Below are 16,956 nucleotides of genomic sequence, written 5' to 3' on the forward strand. Positions count from 1 at the left end.
TAAAAATTTCTACAACAGTGACCAGAGCTTCTTAATTCCAGATATTTTGCTGCTGTGACATTTACAGGAAGCTGAGGCTGTCTGAATACTCCTCAGTGTCCTCGAGTGTGCGTCCTCTGAGGCTGATGCAATCCTCATGAACCTTGTGTTGCTGCAGTTCTGCCCTCTGTGGCCACAGCAGTTTTCTTCTCTACTCCTCCTCATTGCAGATCTCCAAATCTGAGTGAATGAGGTCCATTGCAAACTGCTGCACTCAGTTTGCAGTTATTCCCCACCACTCCCCTTTGCCTGAGTACATACAGGGGCCACATGTGAGACAGCACACGACTAGTATGCCCCTGCTTTGCTGGTATTTGTCTATGGTTCTGATTGCTACTTCATTGTCCACACTGTTCCCCCATCCCTGCCAAGCTACATTGCTGTACATGGCGCCAATCCATAATCGACACTGACCCTACCAACCGGCTACCACCTCTTACATGGTAAAGCCCTGTTGCGCCATGCACCCATTGTAAAATTAGTCAGAAAAATACTAATTACTGGAGGAACTCAGCAGGTCTGGCAGCATCTGGAGAGAAATTTAATGTTTCGGGTCCAGTGACCCTTTTTGAGAACCGGTTAAGCTCTAATTAAATAAAGAGTGAATTTGCCTGTGTATTTTTCCTGCTGTGTTGTAGGACACAAGAAACTAATTCCCTCATCAATCTTTTGAGACATGATGTGATGATGTAATTATGTAAACACTACTGGCCTCTTTCCTTTCGTCAGAACAGTATGAATCATTTTCACTTTCCAAAGGGGGGGAGGGAAAGAACTGTTGAACATCGAGCACGAACATGTTTATCTGTGGATTGGGCAGTGTTGTCAACCCTGTATCAAAATGCAAACACCGCCCCACGAAGGAGTCGCCAAGTTCCCTCTGCTCAATCAGCAGCGGCGGACGTACCTTGAGATCATCCTCGAAGGGGCGGGGCAGTCACTTTATAAAATGCACTTCTTGCGGGTTTTTCTAGTTTTGAGTTATTTATTATCGAAGTAGGTGCTGTGTAAATCGGCTGTGTCTTTAAACGTGCTAAAAGTAGGATTTTTTCATCCCAGGGGCCGAGAGTGTACTTTCCTGTAACAGGTCTGTAAACTCGGCGTGGGCTGCTCAGCTTTCTGTCTTTTTTTTCAATATAGAACATTGTCAGAGGGAACGCGTGGTTGTGGTGAGTCTGAGAATGGATCCCCGAATGTTCTATGATTTATTTCGGTAGCATACGTGTCCCTTCTTTTGATCCCGTTCCCCTTTAATGTGCAGGCTTAAAATCGGCGACTGTAAGGTTAACGGCTTCGTAAACCTCAGTTTGGAAAATTACATTATCCCAGAGCTCCTGCCGGCGATTCATGATTGTTGAATTTCTAGCTCCCATCAGTTCAGCAACAACTTTCTCGAGGTTAGTGTTGTTATCACTGAGTGCCGTCACGAACGGAAAACTGGAGTGCACCGAGTCGCGGTCTAGGTGTTTGCAAACTTGCGGCTTTGTTGTCTTCTGGCTTTCACCAAATCCCCCCTTTCGGAATCACTGTCCACAAACTCAGACAACTTGTCACTGTATTGAACGCAATCGCTTAACACCGCTTTGGCTTTAAACCACACTTGAAAGCTTTCATTCCATTTCATGTTATTTTTAAGGTTTTGGAATTACGTAGATCTATCGTCTACATTGCAGTAGTGACTACAGTAACACTATTTCACTGGCAAAAGTCATATGATGATCCGAGTGGGAGCGATTGTTCCTCCACCTGTATTTGATTCCTTTACTCTGAGGATATTTCGCCCTTGAATGTTGTTGGCGGCACCCAGAATGTGATGGAATGAGGCTCGGTTACTGCCGCTTTCTGACTCATGCAATATATCGCGAACTTTCTGCAAGAAAATGAAATTTTGCATCAGAGTGGGAACAGCGCTGAAGGTGGCCATTCAGCCCATAACCGAACATTCACCTAGTACTAACCCCCTATCTTTTCCCGTAGTCCTACAGTCTGTATTTTTAAAATTGGATATGGCGGGGAGGGGGTGTATGGTGACGTAGTAGTACATCACTGGATGTATGTCCAGAGGCTCGGGCGAATGCTCTGCCGTAGGATAAATATCCATAATACCAACTGGTGGAATGTAAATTCAGTGGATCTGGGATATAAAAGCTAGTCTCAGGAATGATGATCAAGAAATCTGTCAACAATTTTCATTTTAAAATAATCTGGTTGTCATCAATTGTCATAATAAGTATCTGGTTTCCTAATGTAATTTAAGGATGAAAATCTGCCATCCTTACTCAGCTTGGTGTTCACGTAACTGAAGACCACAGCAATGTGGTTGACACTAAACCGCACTCAAGTCAAAGCCAATTGATGCTGGGCAACAAACCTTGGCTATGATGCCATTTTCCTATGAAAAAAGTGGAATTGATGATTATCAGAACAGACTCAGTGGGTTGAATGGTCTACTTCTGGTCCTAGATATTGTGGTCTTCTTAATAAATGACAAGATTGTGGGGTTGCTGATGCTGACCCCTTGGGTGCCTCCATTGTATGCATTCTTCAATTTCAAAACAGCTGTTTTCACATCCATGATCCTGTCTCCTTTTTATTTCATTTGCTTTAATGTTGCTCACAAATTTGTTGTGTCATATACTTGGAAATTCACATACATCACATGAACTGCATCACATTCCTCAACCCTCTCTACTAGCTCAGAATCATACATTACAGAAGAGACCTTTTTGACCCATCAAGTTTGTACTACCAAAAATGTACTGCTACCTATGCTAGCCCCATTTTCCCACAATAAACCCATAGCCTTGGACGTTACAACACTTTGAGTGCTTATCCAAGTACTGTGGGCATGTGGGCAGTGTTGCCAACCCTGCATCAAAATGCAAACACCACTCCATGAAGGAATCGCCAATTTCGCTCTGCTCAGAAACTGTATTTCAGGGGCGGTGGACGTAAGTCAAGTTCACCTTCGGAGGGGCGGGCCAGTTACTTTATAAAATGCACTTCTTCTGGGTGTTGCCACAGTTTTGACTTATCCTTTCTGGAACTGGGTGCTGTGTAAATCGGCTCTGTCTTTAAATGTGCTAAAAGTAGGATTTTTCAGCCCAGGGGCCGAGAGTGGACTTGCCTGTAACAGGTCTGTAAACTCGACGTGGGCTGCTCAGCTTTCTGTCTTTTTTTCAATATAGAACATTGTAAGAGGGAACGCGTGGTTGTGGTGAGTCTGAGAATGAATCCCCGAATGTTCTGTGATTTATTTCAGTAGCATCCGTGTCCCTTCTTTTGATCCCATTCCCCTTTAATGTGCAGGCTTAAAGTCGGCGACTGTAAGGTTAACGGCTTCGTAAACCTCAGTTTAATTACATTATCCCAGAGCTCCAGCCGGCGATTCATGATTGTTGAATTTCTAGCTCCCATCAGTTCAGCAACAACTTTCTCGAGGTCAGTGCTGTTATCACTGAGTGCCGTCATTACAGAAGAGACCTTTTTGACCCATCAAGTTTGTACTACCAAAAGTATACTGCTACCTATGCTAGTCCCATTTTCCCACACTAAACCCATAGCCTTGGACATTACAACACTTTGAGTGCTTATCCAAGTACTTATTAAAGGTTGTAACATTTCCTGCTTCAATTAACTTTCCAGGCTGTGCAATCCACACCTCCACCATAGGTGAAGAGGTTTTTCCTTAAATCCTCTTTTAAGCCTCTTGCGTTTCAATTTAAAATTATGCCCCCTTGTTATTGACCCCTCAATAAAGGATACAGCTGCTTTTGACTCATTGTGTCCATGTCCCTCATAATTTTGTACACCTCAATCAGGAATCTCTCTTCTCTCCTCCCCCTCCTGCCTCTGTAACACTACTTTCTCTGGCAACCTGAAGTTATCAGCCTCTCCCCATCACTGCAACATCCCAGTGAATCTCCTTTGGACCCCCTTCAGTGCAATCACATTCTTCCTATAGTGCAGTGACCAGAACTGCACAGATGCATTGATTGTAATTTTCCAAAATTCCCTTGGATTCTGGAGACGTACCAGAGGATTGGAAACCTGTTAATGTGAAACCCCTACTCATAAAGGAGGCAGCCACAAAGTTGGTAACAATTGGCCAATTAGCCTAACATCTATTGTTGGAAAAGTGTTGGGATCGATTATTAAGGAGGTAATAGCAGAAGATGAAAATTGTAATCTAATGAAGCAGAATCTGTATGGCTTCATGAAAGGGAAGTCGTGTCTTCATAATTTATTAGTTTTTCAAGGAAGTTTCAGTGAATAGTAAGCCAGTAGGTGTGTTGAATTTCAATTTCCGGAAGGCTTTCAACAAGGTACCTCTCAAAAGACAATAGAGTAAGAGCACATGGTGCTGAGGGAGCATATTGTGATGGATAGATAACCTAATAAGAAGGAAGCAGATTATGGATAAGGGGTTTTCTTTCAGATTGGTGACCCATAACCAGTTGGGCTCGACATGGATCAGTGCCGTGGCTGTAACAGTTCACAATATATATTATAGATAATAAATTACTGCCCCACTCACAATATATATTAGTGACTTAGAGGAATTAAGTGAATGTATTGTCGACAAATTTGTAGACAACACTAAAAGTGGGTGGAAAGGCAGTTTGAGAGGGATACACAGTTTAATTAAGTGGGCAAAAGTTGGCCAATGGAGTATAATGTGAGAAAATGTGAAGCTGTTCATTTTGTAAGGGAGGACAATATAACAATATTATTCAAATGGGGGATAAAGAAAAGCTGCAGCTCAAAGGGTTTTGGAGGTACTTATGCAGGAAACACGGAAAGCTAGCACACAAGTATAGCATGTAATCAGGAATAGCATGTAATCAGGAAGGCTAATGGAATATTGGCCCTATTTCAAGCAGACTGGAGTATTAAGAGTAGGGAAATTGTACTGCAACTGTACAAGTTGCTGACTAGACCATATCTGGAGCAGTGTGACTGCCATTGGACCCCTTGTTGAAGGAAAGATATTTCATTAGAAGCACTTTAAAGACAGTTCACTATGATGATCCTAGGCATAGGGAGATTATCTTATGAGCAAAGTCTAAATGCATTGAGACTCTACTCATTGGAGTTCAGAAGAAAGAGAATTGATCTCATTTAAACATGTTGGATTCTTAAGGAGCTTGACAGGGTAAATTCTGAGAGGATATTTCTCTTCATGGGATTGTCCAGGACGACTGGGCATAATCTCAGATTAAAAGGCTACCATTTTAAGACTGAAATGAGGAAGAATTTCTTATCTTAGATAGTTGAGTCTTTAGAACGTCTTGCCACAGAACTGGGGAGCAGAGTCTTTGTGCATATTTAAGACTGAAATAGATGGATTCTTGACTCCCCTACTGATCAAGGGTTAGGGTGAAAATATAGGAAACGGGGTCTGAGTAATGTCGGATCAGCCATGATCCTGTTGAATAATGGAGCAGCTTTAAGGGGCCGCATGGCCAGTTCCTGTTTTGATTTTGTTATGGTGTTGTGTTCTTATTCCATTTGTGGCCTAAGTAAAGTTCTGTGCAGCTCCAACATTACCTCCTTGCTCTTGGTAATTGTGCTATAACTAATAAAAGCAAGCATACCGTATGCATTCTTTCCAAACCTATTAATGTGTCTTGCCACCTTCAGGGATCTTTGGACAAGCATCTCAAGATTCCTCTTTTCCTTCTAGTGTTTAGCCATTCATTATGTACTATCTTGCCTTGCTTTTTTTTCTTCCAAAACTTATACTCATCAGAGTTAAATTCCATCTGCCACTGATCTGCCCACCCAATCAATCTGTTTATTTTTTCCTGCAACCCAACTCTTTCCTCCTCACTGCTAACAGACTGGCCAGACTTTGTCATGTGCAAACTTACTACTTATCCCCCTCCCCACCTCATTCTCATCTATATCATTGATGAATTTCACATACAATAAGGGACCCAGGACAGGTCCCAGTGGTACCCCACTGCACACGGGGCTCCAGTCACACAGTCTTCAACCACCACCATCTATCTCCTATCATTAAGCCAATTTTGGATCAATTTTGCCAATTACCCTGGATCCCATGAGTTTTTACGTCCTTTATTGGTTTCCCATGTGGGACCTTGTCAAAGACCTTGCTGAAATCCATATAAATGACACCAACTGCCCTAACGTCATCCAAAAACTTGGTCACCTCCTCAAAATTCCACCAGATTTTCTAGTATGACCTCTTTCTGACAAAGTCATGCTGACTGTCCCTAATCAAACCTTGCTTCTCCAAATGCAGATTATTCTTTTTCCTTAAGTGCTTTTTCCAATAATATTCCTACCACTGATATTAGATTCATTGGCCTATTGCTGCACGGTCTATCTCTTCCACGCTTCTCATACAGTGGAATCACATTAGCTTTCCTCCAATTGTCTGGCACCTCCAGCTCATCGAAAAACAGAAGCAAGTTCCTTGTCACTACTTTGCATGAATAAATGTATACCAGGTTTTCTTAACTAATTCACAATAATCAAGTGATTATTAATTTTTTCCCAAGTTATTGCTTCTAAAAACATCACCATACCAAAGTTAACCTGACTGGTGGTTGGATTTTTTATTGGACAATAATGTTACTTTGTGCCAGTCTTCAGTGTTCTGGCAACATCCCTAAGTTTAAAGGCTGAAAACGTATGATCTGTGCCTTTGTCATTTCACTTTTGTCCCTCAATATCCTTGGATTCATCTCATCCTGGTGTCCTATCAATGTCTTAAAGGCAGACAGTTTATCCAGTGCTGCCTCCTGACTAATTTTAAACTCACTGTGTGTAAATTCATACTTTGTTCAGTATGCACAGCGTCCTCTGAGGTAAAGTATGATACAAAATATTAAAATACCTCAGTCAAACTCATAGCCTCCATGTATATAAACCATTTTCTATCAAAAGAGACATAGAAGAAGTACCCACCAGACACCTACCTGTTTCCCTGTGGCATTGTACTTGAGCTCTGACAGCTGGCAACTGGTTGAAGCACCTCTCTCCTGCTAGCTTCTATCTCCTGCTGCTGCCCTTCTCTCACCGGTATGCTCCTCCCTGTTTATGAAGTGGCTGTATCCACGCTCTTGTGTTGTTTGAGAAGCTGCTGTCCCCACCTCATCTTGCACTGCCTCCTGTCTCTGATCCTTCTCTTACTCTTTAGTGGTAGTGCAGGAGATGGCGGGGTGTCCCCAAGGAATGTATAGGAAGCACGGAGCAGGAAGTGGTTTGAAATCATGACATTGGGTGAGACATGTTGTGTAGGGAATATTGCAGATGCAATAGAAAAAGTTGTGCTCCATGTGCCTTGGTGAGAGATAAGCAGCAGCAGAGTCAATTGGTGGTAGCCCTGTGTGTGAGGTAGCAGAGAGAAGATGGCAAACGCTTAACCTTGTGGTGTGGGGAACATTGACCTTAGTTCTGCACTACTGCATATCCCAGTTCACCTGGGCACAACACTGACCCAGATTGTGATTTATGTCCAGGCTGGCAAAGGTTGGTGGCATGGCCTCCTGTGATGATTGACATGAGAAAGCACTGTTTTACCCCACCAAGAACTCTAGGTCCCTGTTCTACGAAGCAGGGAAGGAGCTTCCCTTTTCTCAGGGCCATGTCCTTTGTGATTACAATCAAAGATGACAGTGTGAGGGCCAAATTCTGGCTAGCAGCATCTGAAGTAGTGCACACCATGGCTTGAATGCCAAAGTTGCAGCAGCCCTTCCACCTCCAGTCTTGTGATTGCCCAGAGAAGGGCACCCGGGAGATCATAATGAATTAGGTAAAGAGTGGAAGATTGAGAAGTTGCTCTGACAGACGAGATACAATGAATCCTTCTCATTCTGACTTAAAATTGGGAGAAATCCACTCTTTGTGTGCGGACAGCGGGCAGCCATCTTCTAGTTACATAGCAGAAACTAAGCTTCTGATGAGATTTAAGGCCAATTATTGAAACATCACACATCCTGCTAAGATCTCTTAATAAGCAGATTTCTAGGTGGCTTGGATCCTACCGTTGTTGGGGAACTGAAACAAGATCAAATTGTTACAATATTTCATTTGCACATGACTAGAGTGCAATAAAAGAAATGTTTGAGACCAGTAATCCACTATGAAACTGTTTTCCTAAGCATGCAGACTTTCTTCATTGAACTTAAAGGGATTACAGTTGTTTTCAAGTTGCTTTTCAACAGAGTTAAAAAAAAAAGTGACAAGGAAACCTTGAACTGTCGAGACCAAAGCTTATGATACCTTCTGTAATCATATTTGTGTGGACATCTTCTGGTGGATTGAACATGAAATGTTTATCTTTTGAACTCATGTAGAAAAAATTTTTCTCATTGGTCTGTTCTTGTGACCACATTCTGTTTAGAACACTGGCCACATTTTTCTTTAAAGACACATCCTATCTCCTCAGTCAAGAGGTGGGGAAGTGGGAAACAACCCTGACTGTGGTTTCTGCTGTTCACTTAGCAGTTGAATCTTCTACCTTTTGGTGCTCTTCCTTTTGTGGGTAATCACCAAACAGTTATTCTTGTATAGGATGTGTCATTGCTGGCAAGGCCAGCAACTTTTTTGCCCATCGCAAAACTTTTGGTAAGTGGCCTGCTTGGCATTTCATAGTCAGCCATGTTGCTGGCTTCACCAGGATTTATGTAGGCCAGACCCGCTATGGTTGGCAAATTTCCCTATCAAAAGGATATTAATGGACAAGATCGATTGTTATTGCAGTCGACAATGATTACATGGTTGCCATTAGATTCATATTTAATTTTAGATTTCACTGAATTCCAATTTGACCATCTGCCATTTGAGCAAATGTCCCCAGAACACTTTGCTTTTACTTTGGTAATCCAGCCATGTGGATGCTGGCAATCTGAAATAAGAAACAAATCTCAGTAAAATCTCAGTAGCTCTGGCAGCATCAGTGGAGAGAGAAAGATTCAATATCTTGAGACCAAAATTATTCTTCTTTGGAACTGAAGGGACTGGAAAATAACAGATTTTTTACGCTGTTGATGAAGGGGGAAGGGAATGATTCGAACAGATGGTGATGGTACCCCGAGCAATAGACAAAGGGAGTGATAATGCTAGTAGAGGGAATATAGATGCAGAATAGGTACAAATAGTAGATAATAGGCCAAATCTGATGAGAGAAACAGAACGCTCGGGGTGGAAGAGGGTGTAGTTAAAATGGAGGGCACTGTTCTTTTTCTGAAGTTGAACTCCATGTTGAGTCCTGAAGCTTGTAAAATGAGGTGCTGCTCCTCTACTTTGCATAAGACTTTGCTAGAACATTGCAACAGGCCAAGGGCAGTAATGTGAACAGCAGAGCAAGTTGGTATGTTGACCTGGCAAGTGACTGGAAAGTTGGGGTCATTTTTTTAGACGGTGGAGACATTGCAGTTGCAGTTGTACAGGGCCTTGGTGAGACCACACCTAGAATATTGTGTGCAGTTGTGCTGTCCTTTTCTGAGCAGGGACGCTCTTGCTCTCGGGAGTGCAGTGAAGGCTTACCAGGCTGATTCCAGGGCTGTCGGGTCTGGCGTATAAGAAGAGATTGACAAAGTTGTGATTACTCTCACTAGAGTTCAGACAAATGAGTGGGGAGAATCTCATGGAGACTTAAGTTCTAACAGGACTGGACAGGGTAGATGCTGGGAGAGTGTTCCTGATGGTGGGTGTGTCAGAATCAGGGGTCGCAGTCTGAGAGTTTGAGGCAGATTATTTAGGACAGAGGAGACACTTCTTCGCCGAAAGAGTAGTGAGCCTGTGGAATTCATTTCGACAGGAAGTAGTTGATATCAAAACATTGAATATATTCAAGAAGCAACTAGATATAGCACGTAGGGTGAAAGGGATCAGAAGTTATGAGGAGAGAGAGGGATTAGGATATTGAGTTGGATGATCAGCCATGATTGTGATGAATGGCAGAGCAGGCTCGAAGGGCCGCATGGCTCCCTCCTGCTCCTGTCTTCTGTGTTTCTATTCCACATTGTGATCAGCATATGCAGTAGCCTAGTTTGAAAGAAGTACAAGCACACTACTGCTTCAGCTGGAGGGTTGAGTTTTGATGCCTTGGACAGGGTTAGAAGGTAAAAGTGCAAGGGTTACATCTCCAAATACATGGGAAGGTAGCATTGGACACAAGCCACAAAGGGCTGAGGGAGCATTGGGGTAATGGAGGTGTGGACCAGGGTGCTGTAGAAAGAATGATCCCTGCATACTGCTGATTAAAGGAGGGCTGGATGTGTTTGGTAGTGGCATCCTGCTGAAGATGATGGTTGAATTTGTGGAGTGTGATTCCTTGAATGTGGAGGCTGGAAAGTAAGGATAGGGGAACCCTATTGTTGCTCTGGGAGACAATGAAAAGAGTGAAGCAGGATATCTGGGGACTGAAAGAATTATGGCTATTGGAAATCTGTAACAAAAATGGAAAATATTGGAAAATTTCAGCAGGTCTCGCAGCATCTGTGGGGAGAAATCAGTTAATATTTCAGGACCAGTGACCCTTCAGAATTCTTTCACGTTGTGCAGTTAGCCCAGGGAAGGGGGGTGGGGAGGAATAGGGAAGCAGAGAAATTGAGCGAACCAATGTTAAGTTGACAGTTCTCAATGAACAGGTCGAGTGCAGGTAAAAGGCCAGAGGGAGAGATCCAAGTGGAGGGAGACTGGTGAGTGAAGGGGTCTGTGGGACAGGGAGAAGGCTCTTGCCCAAAGAAATGGGCATGGAGGCGAATGCAACGGATGAAAAATTCAACATTGTTGTGCCCAAAATTCATGAAGTTGGGGATGCAGAGAGATAAAACTGAGATCTTTGCTGAGGACAGAACATTCTGCATCAGAGAGCAAAAAGTCAGAAGGGACAGTAAATACACAACAGGAGTTGGGGTTAGGAGAGGGGATGGAATCAGAGGGCGGGGTAGAATAGAACAGTTATGTTCTGAAGAAGGGACACTGGACCCGAAATGTTAACTTTGATTTCTCTCCACAGATGTTGTCAGACCTGTTGAGATCTTCCAGCAATTTCTGGATACGTGGGAAATAGGTTAGTCGTGGCAGAGAGCCCAGTCAACCACAATTGTGGAAGTGGTGGTTGGAATTTGGGAAAGGAAGGACATATTGGATATGATGGAGAAACTGGAAGAATGGAATGGATTCCCTACAGAAAGCTATGTGATTGGTGTCCTATCAAGGTAACCATTAGTCGATAGGTTTGTAACAGATATTGGTGGACAGTACATCTTGAAATGGAAGCAGAGAAGTCCGGGGAGGGAAGTTAAGTGTCAGAAATGGGTTGGTGAATGTGAAAGAAAAACGGAAATTGAGTGCAAAATTGATTTCTTTCCAATTCCGGATGAGAGAAGTAAGCATCATTTGTTGTCAATATACCAGAGAAGGTTTTGAGAGAAGGCAGGAGTAAGGAATGTTCCACATACCCCACAATGACACAGCCATGTGGGCTGTGATCCGTCCAGGTACTCAATGGCAACATCTCACGTGGAGAAAGTGAGATGAGTTAATGGCGAAATTGTTTGAAGTGAGAATGAGCTGAACTAGGTGGAGACAGGTGCTGGTGGATATGGACAATTTAGCCTCTTTTCAAGGGAGAAACAGAGAATCCTCAGACCACCCTGATGGGGTAATGAGTGATCGAGGGATAGTGTCCATAGTGATGAGGTCGCTGAGGCTTGGAAATTGCAGAACTGATGTAAAATATATAAAGATTCACTAATGTAAGTGGGAAGAAACTGGGTGAGGGAAGAAACAATTATCACAAGACAAAGAAATAAGTTCAGTGCGGCAAGAGTAGGCTGAAATGATTGGTCTCCCAGGGCAGTACTGCTTGTTGAATTTGGGAAGGAGGTATAACTGGGTTGTGCCAGATAGGATAGCTGTGAACTGGGAAACTGCGGAGGCAGAATCTCTAAAGGTGGTGAGATCTGTGATAGCTTGGGACATCTTGGCCTGGGAGCAAGAGGAAGAAGTGTCTAAGAATTGGTGCTCTGGCTGTCTAGGATTGAAGCCAGCATGCCAGAAGACACTAATATCACTGTTGTCAGCAGGTTCATCATAAATTCTCTGGATATTATTAACTTGGCCAACATCTACCCTGCTGAGCCAAATATGATGCCATGGACTTGGTTTTGACTGCACTCCCCAGATGACCTATCACTGTCCTCAGTATTCACAATGTTTGAAGAGTATGATGCGCTTGGCTGTCAACAGAACATTGCCCATCATGTCCATCATGGGCCTCCTGCACTGCCACAATGATGCCACCCGAAGGTTGCAGGAACAGCAACTCATATTCCGCCTGGGAACCCTGCAGCCATATGGTATCAATGTGGACTTCACCAGTTTCAAAATCTCCCCTTCCCCCACTGCATCCCTAAACCAGCCCAGTTCATCCCCTCCCCCCACTGCACCACACAACCAGCCCAGCTCTTCCCCCCCACCCACTGCATCCCAAAACCAGTCCAACCTGTCTCTGCCTCCCTAACCGGTTCTTCCTCTCACCCATCCCTTCCTCCCACCCCAAGCCGCACCCCCAGCTACCTACTAACCTCATCCCACCTCCTTGACCTGTCCGTCTTCCCTGGACTGACCTATCCCCTCCCTACCTCCCCACCCACACCTTCTCCACCTATCTTCTTTACTCTCCATCTTCGGTCCGCCTCCCCCTCTCTCCCTATTTATTCCAGTTCCCTCCCCCCATCCCCCTCTCTGATGAAGGGTCTAGGCCCGAAACGTCAGCTTTTGTGCTCCTGAGATGCTGCTTGGCCTGCTGTGTTCATCCAGCCTCACATTTTATTATCTTGGAATCTCCAGCATCTGCAGTTCCCATTATCTCAGAACATTGCCTGTGTCTTCTTGACAGATTGGGCCTTTATTTGTCAATCCAAAGAGTGGTTAACTTGTAACTAAACATTCCAATGATCCAATAAGCCACTCCGTTCAAGGATAATAAAGATGGGGAACAAATATTGATGTTGCCAGCAACATCCCCATCCCATGATAGAATTTCTGAAAAACACTGATAGAACAGTTAAGCTTATATGGTCAGTTAGACAATTATATTTTGAAATAATGTCTATGAATGCATTGGCCTACTGTGCCTTTCTTGTTTTCCTTTCAATTTTGAGAGGACTGTCAAGTGTTGTATCCAATCTTGTCTGAGTCAGTGGGAAGACCAGGCCACCATCTGCTTGCTGTTGTTCTAAAGTTCACTTGTCTTGAACAAGGCTTATAACTTTTGGTATTGTACATAGATATTCTGCTTCACAGTAGTACATCTGTCCTGGAGCAGTTTGTGGATTACAAGGAAGCTACTTGTTGGATAAGTCTTCACCAATTTTCTTTAAGCATGATGCATAAGATGTTCCTGAATTGCTGATATTTAACATTCTGGATTAAGCCAATGTGTGCACTCAGCCAATTCCTAGATCTAATGTTGTTGAAAGAGTCTTTTCAACTTAAAACATTAACACTGTTTCTCTCTCCACAGATGCTGCTAGATTGCATTTTTCATAGGCTGTTCTATTTAGTGACATTTTGTTTTTTTGTCTCCCACTTAATAACCATATATGCGTCAAGTAGCTCCAAGTGTGCACGCTGCAGCAGATGGTTGAATGGGGGCAAAAGAAAGCGATCTGTACCTATATAGCTTGCTATATTGTCCATATTCTCAGTAAGCTTTCCAGACAATACAGTACTTTTGGAAATGTGGTCGCTGTTGTAATATTAGAAACACAGCAATGTCCTGAATTGAAGCTTGTGATAATAATCTTGTTAGCTTTTAATGATGTTTATTCAGAGATAAATATTGGACAGGTCACTGAGGGAATTCTCTGCTTGTCTGTGAAAATTTTCTATGTCTTGAGAGGGTAAATTGTATCTCAGTTCAATGTCTGATCAGTAAAACAACACTTCCCAGAAAGCTGGGATTATACAATGTTATACTGGAGTGTTAATGGGCTTTGCATTTGGACCTCTGGAATGGTACTTGAACCTACATTCTCCAGTTCAGAGGTGAGAATGAACCTCAGCCTCGGCTAATTAAGACCTATAAAGGCAATAACCTGGAAAACAGGTAAACAAACCATGGTTAACCAAGGGAGTTAAGAATAGTTTGAAATTGCAAGTAGGATTATATATTATGGCAAAGATTAGTCATAAACTAGAACACTGGGAAAATTTTACTGGTTTGTAAAAGATGACCACAAAGATAATTGGGGGTGAAAAAATAAACTGAGGGTATAAGTAGCAAGCAATACAAAAATGGAAAGTAGGAGTATATATATAAAGGGATAGAAAGACCCATGTGAACATAGACCCCATAGAGAAGAGGCTGAAGAAATGATAATGAAGACCCCGGCAATGATGGAAGTTGGATAAAAGCTTTGCATTGGTTGTCATGTAGCGAACTAATAGCAATCCAAAAGTAACAAATCAAGGGACTTGGGAGGTGAGTGGGTGGAAATAAACAATATCTACTACTGGATAAATTTATCTAAAGGAACTAATGGAGCTCAGGGTTTGACTGAAGATTTTGTAGCTTAGAGGTGCTGGTTGTAGACGTTAGTGTGTTCACCAAGCTGAGAGTTTCGTCCCCTTACTAGGTGACATCCTCATTGCTGTGGAGCATTCTGTGAAGTGCTGTTGTCTTGCACCAGTTCAAATTTATATGGTCTGGTTTTTGCTGCTCCCAGAAGGTGCCGGTTCCAACTGTGTTGTAACGGTCGATACATCGGGTCTAATTCAATGTGTTTGTTGATGAATGCCAAGTCTCCAAGAATTCCCTGGCTGTCCTCTGTTTGGCTTGTCCAATGATAGTATTGCTGTCCCAGTTGAAAATGTGATTTTTTTTCTTGTCTGCATATTGAAACCAAGGACAACTGGCCATGTTGGTTAGTTGCTAGCTGGTGTTCATGGATGTGGGTTGCTAGTTGTCTGTCTTAGTTTCATGTAGTGTTTTGTGCAGTCTCTGCATGGTATCTTTTAAGCTACATTCATTCTGTCCATGGTATCTATTGTGTTGTTTATCTTCGTCAGTTGCTGTCTTAGTGCGGCTGCCAGTTTATGTGCTGTCATGATTCCTAGCAGTCTGGCTAGTCTGGCTGTCAGTCTGAGCTGTTTCTTATAAATGGTATGATGGTCATTGTTTTGCCATCATGTGGTTGTGTTGTCTGTTGACATGGTATCTGTGGATGAAGCTACAGGGGTATCCATTCCTGCCAAAGACCTTTCAGAGGTGTTCATCTTCCTTCTGCAGATCAGGTGTGCTGCATTGCGTAGCGGCCCATTTGAACAGGTTCCTAATGCAGCTCCTCTTGTGGGAGTTGGGGTGGTTACTGTGATAGTTTAAGATCTGGTCAGTATACTTGGATTTCCTATATAATTTTGTACTGAAGTCACCGTCCTCTTTTCTTTCCATCATCTCCAAGAATAGGAGTTTGTCATTTTCCTCTTCTCTAGTAAATTTGATTCCTGTGAGTATGGTGTTGATGAGTCAGTGGTTGTTCTCCATTTCTGTTCTTAATTACAAAAGTGTTGTCCCTGTATTTAATTCAGAGCTTGGGTTGAATTTGCGGGAGGGCTGTTTCTTTCCAGTCTTCGCATGACTGCCTCAGCTATCAGTCCAGAGATGGCTGAGCCCATGGGAGTCCTGTTGATTTGCTCGTATATCCTGCCTTTGAAGGTAAAGTGAGTTGTTAAGCGTATGCCCTGTGTTTGAGTATGCAGTGTTAGTTGATCTGGTCATCTGTTGTGTTTGTCTAGTAGGTTGGATATCGTTTCTTTGGCTAGATTTCTGTAGATTGATGTAAACAATGCCGTTATATCAAACAAGATCATCACTTCTTTATTTATTTTTTGTGTTCTTGATGTTGTCCAGGAATTCTTGTGCTAATTTGTGTGATGGGGTTCCTGGTAGAACCACAACTGGTCTGAGGGATATGTCAGGCCTGTGTATCTTAGGCAGTCCGTAGAATCTTCGAGTGTTTGTTGCCTTCCGGTTTCATCTTTTGTCGTTTTTGTTATCTGTCCTGTTTGTGTGAAAGTCCCATATTGTATTGTTTATTCTGTTAGCTGTGGTGGAGGTCCCACTCCCGGTGGTAGGCTTGTGGATCTGTAAGTACTTCTTCAGCTTTTTGTATGTAGTCTGTTTTGTTCATTACCACAGTCATTCTGCCTTTATCAACGAGAACAATTAAGATGTTTTTGTCCTTTTCTTCATCCCTTTCCTCTTTAAGTGTCTTCATTTGTGTTCTCCTTGTCAGTCGGTATACAATGGTCTGTCTGATTGTTGTTTCTTTGTTTAGTCCATTGTGTGGATTCCAGTGCTGCCAGGAAGTCTATTTTTTCAGCATCTCTGGTTGTAGTTCTGTCTTTTTGATCAGTACTGTTTATACTGCATATGTGAACTGTTGGTTGGAGAGGTTTCTTATCCATTTTCCAGTCATGTTATCTCCTGTCATTGGTCAATTTTTTCTGTAGTGTTGTTTTTCTGTGTGGCCCAGTTCTGTTATTGTGACGGCTCATTCGATTTTTGTAGTCCACACCAAATTGGTCACTTCTGAAATTAACAACTTTTGGTGTGCAATTTCTTGTTTGTACTGGTGGAGTCAGCTATGGGATCTGTGATCATGACGTGTATCATCCTGTGGCTGTTCTGTCTGGCTGTTTCTCTGGCTTGTGGGTTATTAACTGGTGGTCTGTACCTTAATCATGGTGGTAGTAGTTTGCTTTTTTTCTTTTGCACACAAACTGGCAGCCACACTAAGATAGCAACTGACCAGAGCTAAAAACTCGAGAGATACCATGGATAGGACGAATGTGGTCTACAAGATACCACATGCGGAGACTGCACAAAACACTATGTTGGACAAACAGGCAGACAACTAGCAACCCACA

The 16,956-nt window shown here is 42.9% G+C and overlaps 1 protein-coding gene across 3 annotated transcripts in view; it reads left to right on the forward strand.

Moving 5' to 3' along the window:
- The first annotated feature begins 981 nt into the window (after positions 1-981).
- The window catches only part of LOC125467267 (uncharacterized), a 39,111-nt gene continuing 23,136 nt past the window's right edge, over positions 982-16,956 (forward strand). Inside the window, exons 1-2 of one of the 3 annotated variants that reach the window (XM_048562894.2) lie at positions 982-1,126; positions 11,036-11,237. In XM_048562894.2, coding sequence (XP_048418851.1) covers positions 11,190-11,237 — 48 coding nt within the window. In that variant the 5' untranslated portion in view covers positions 982-1,126; positions 11,036-11,189. Of the gene's footprint in view, positions 1,127-3,399; positions 3,481-11,035; positions 11,238-16,956 lie in introns of those variants that run through there. The other 2 variants (XM_048562913.2, XM_048562904.2) reach the window with 2 other exon arrangements.

Source organism: Stegostoma tigrinum, chromosome 2, assembly GCF_030684315.1.
Source record: "Stegostoma tigrinum isolate sSteTig4 chromosome 2, sSteTig4.hap1, whole genome shotgun sequence".
Taxonomy (NCBI): domain Eukaryota; kingdom Metazoa; phylum Chordata; class Chondrichthyes; order Orectolobiformes; family Stegostomatidae; genus Stegostoma; species Stegostoma tigrinum.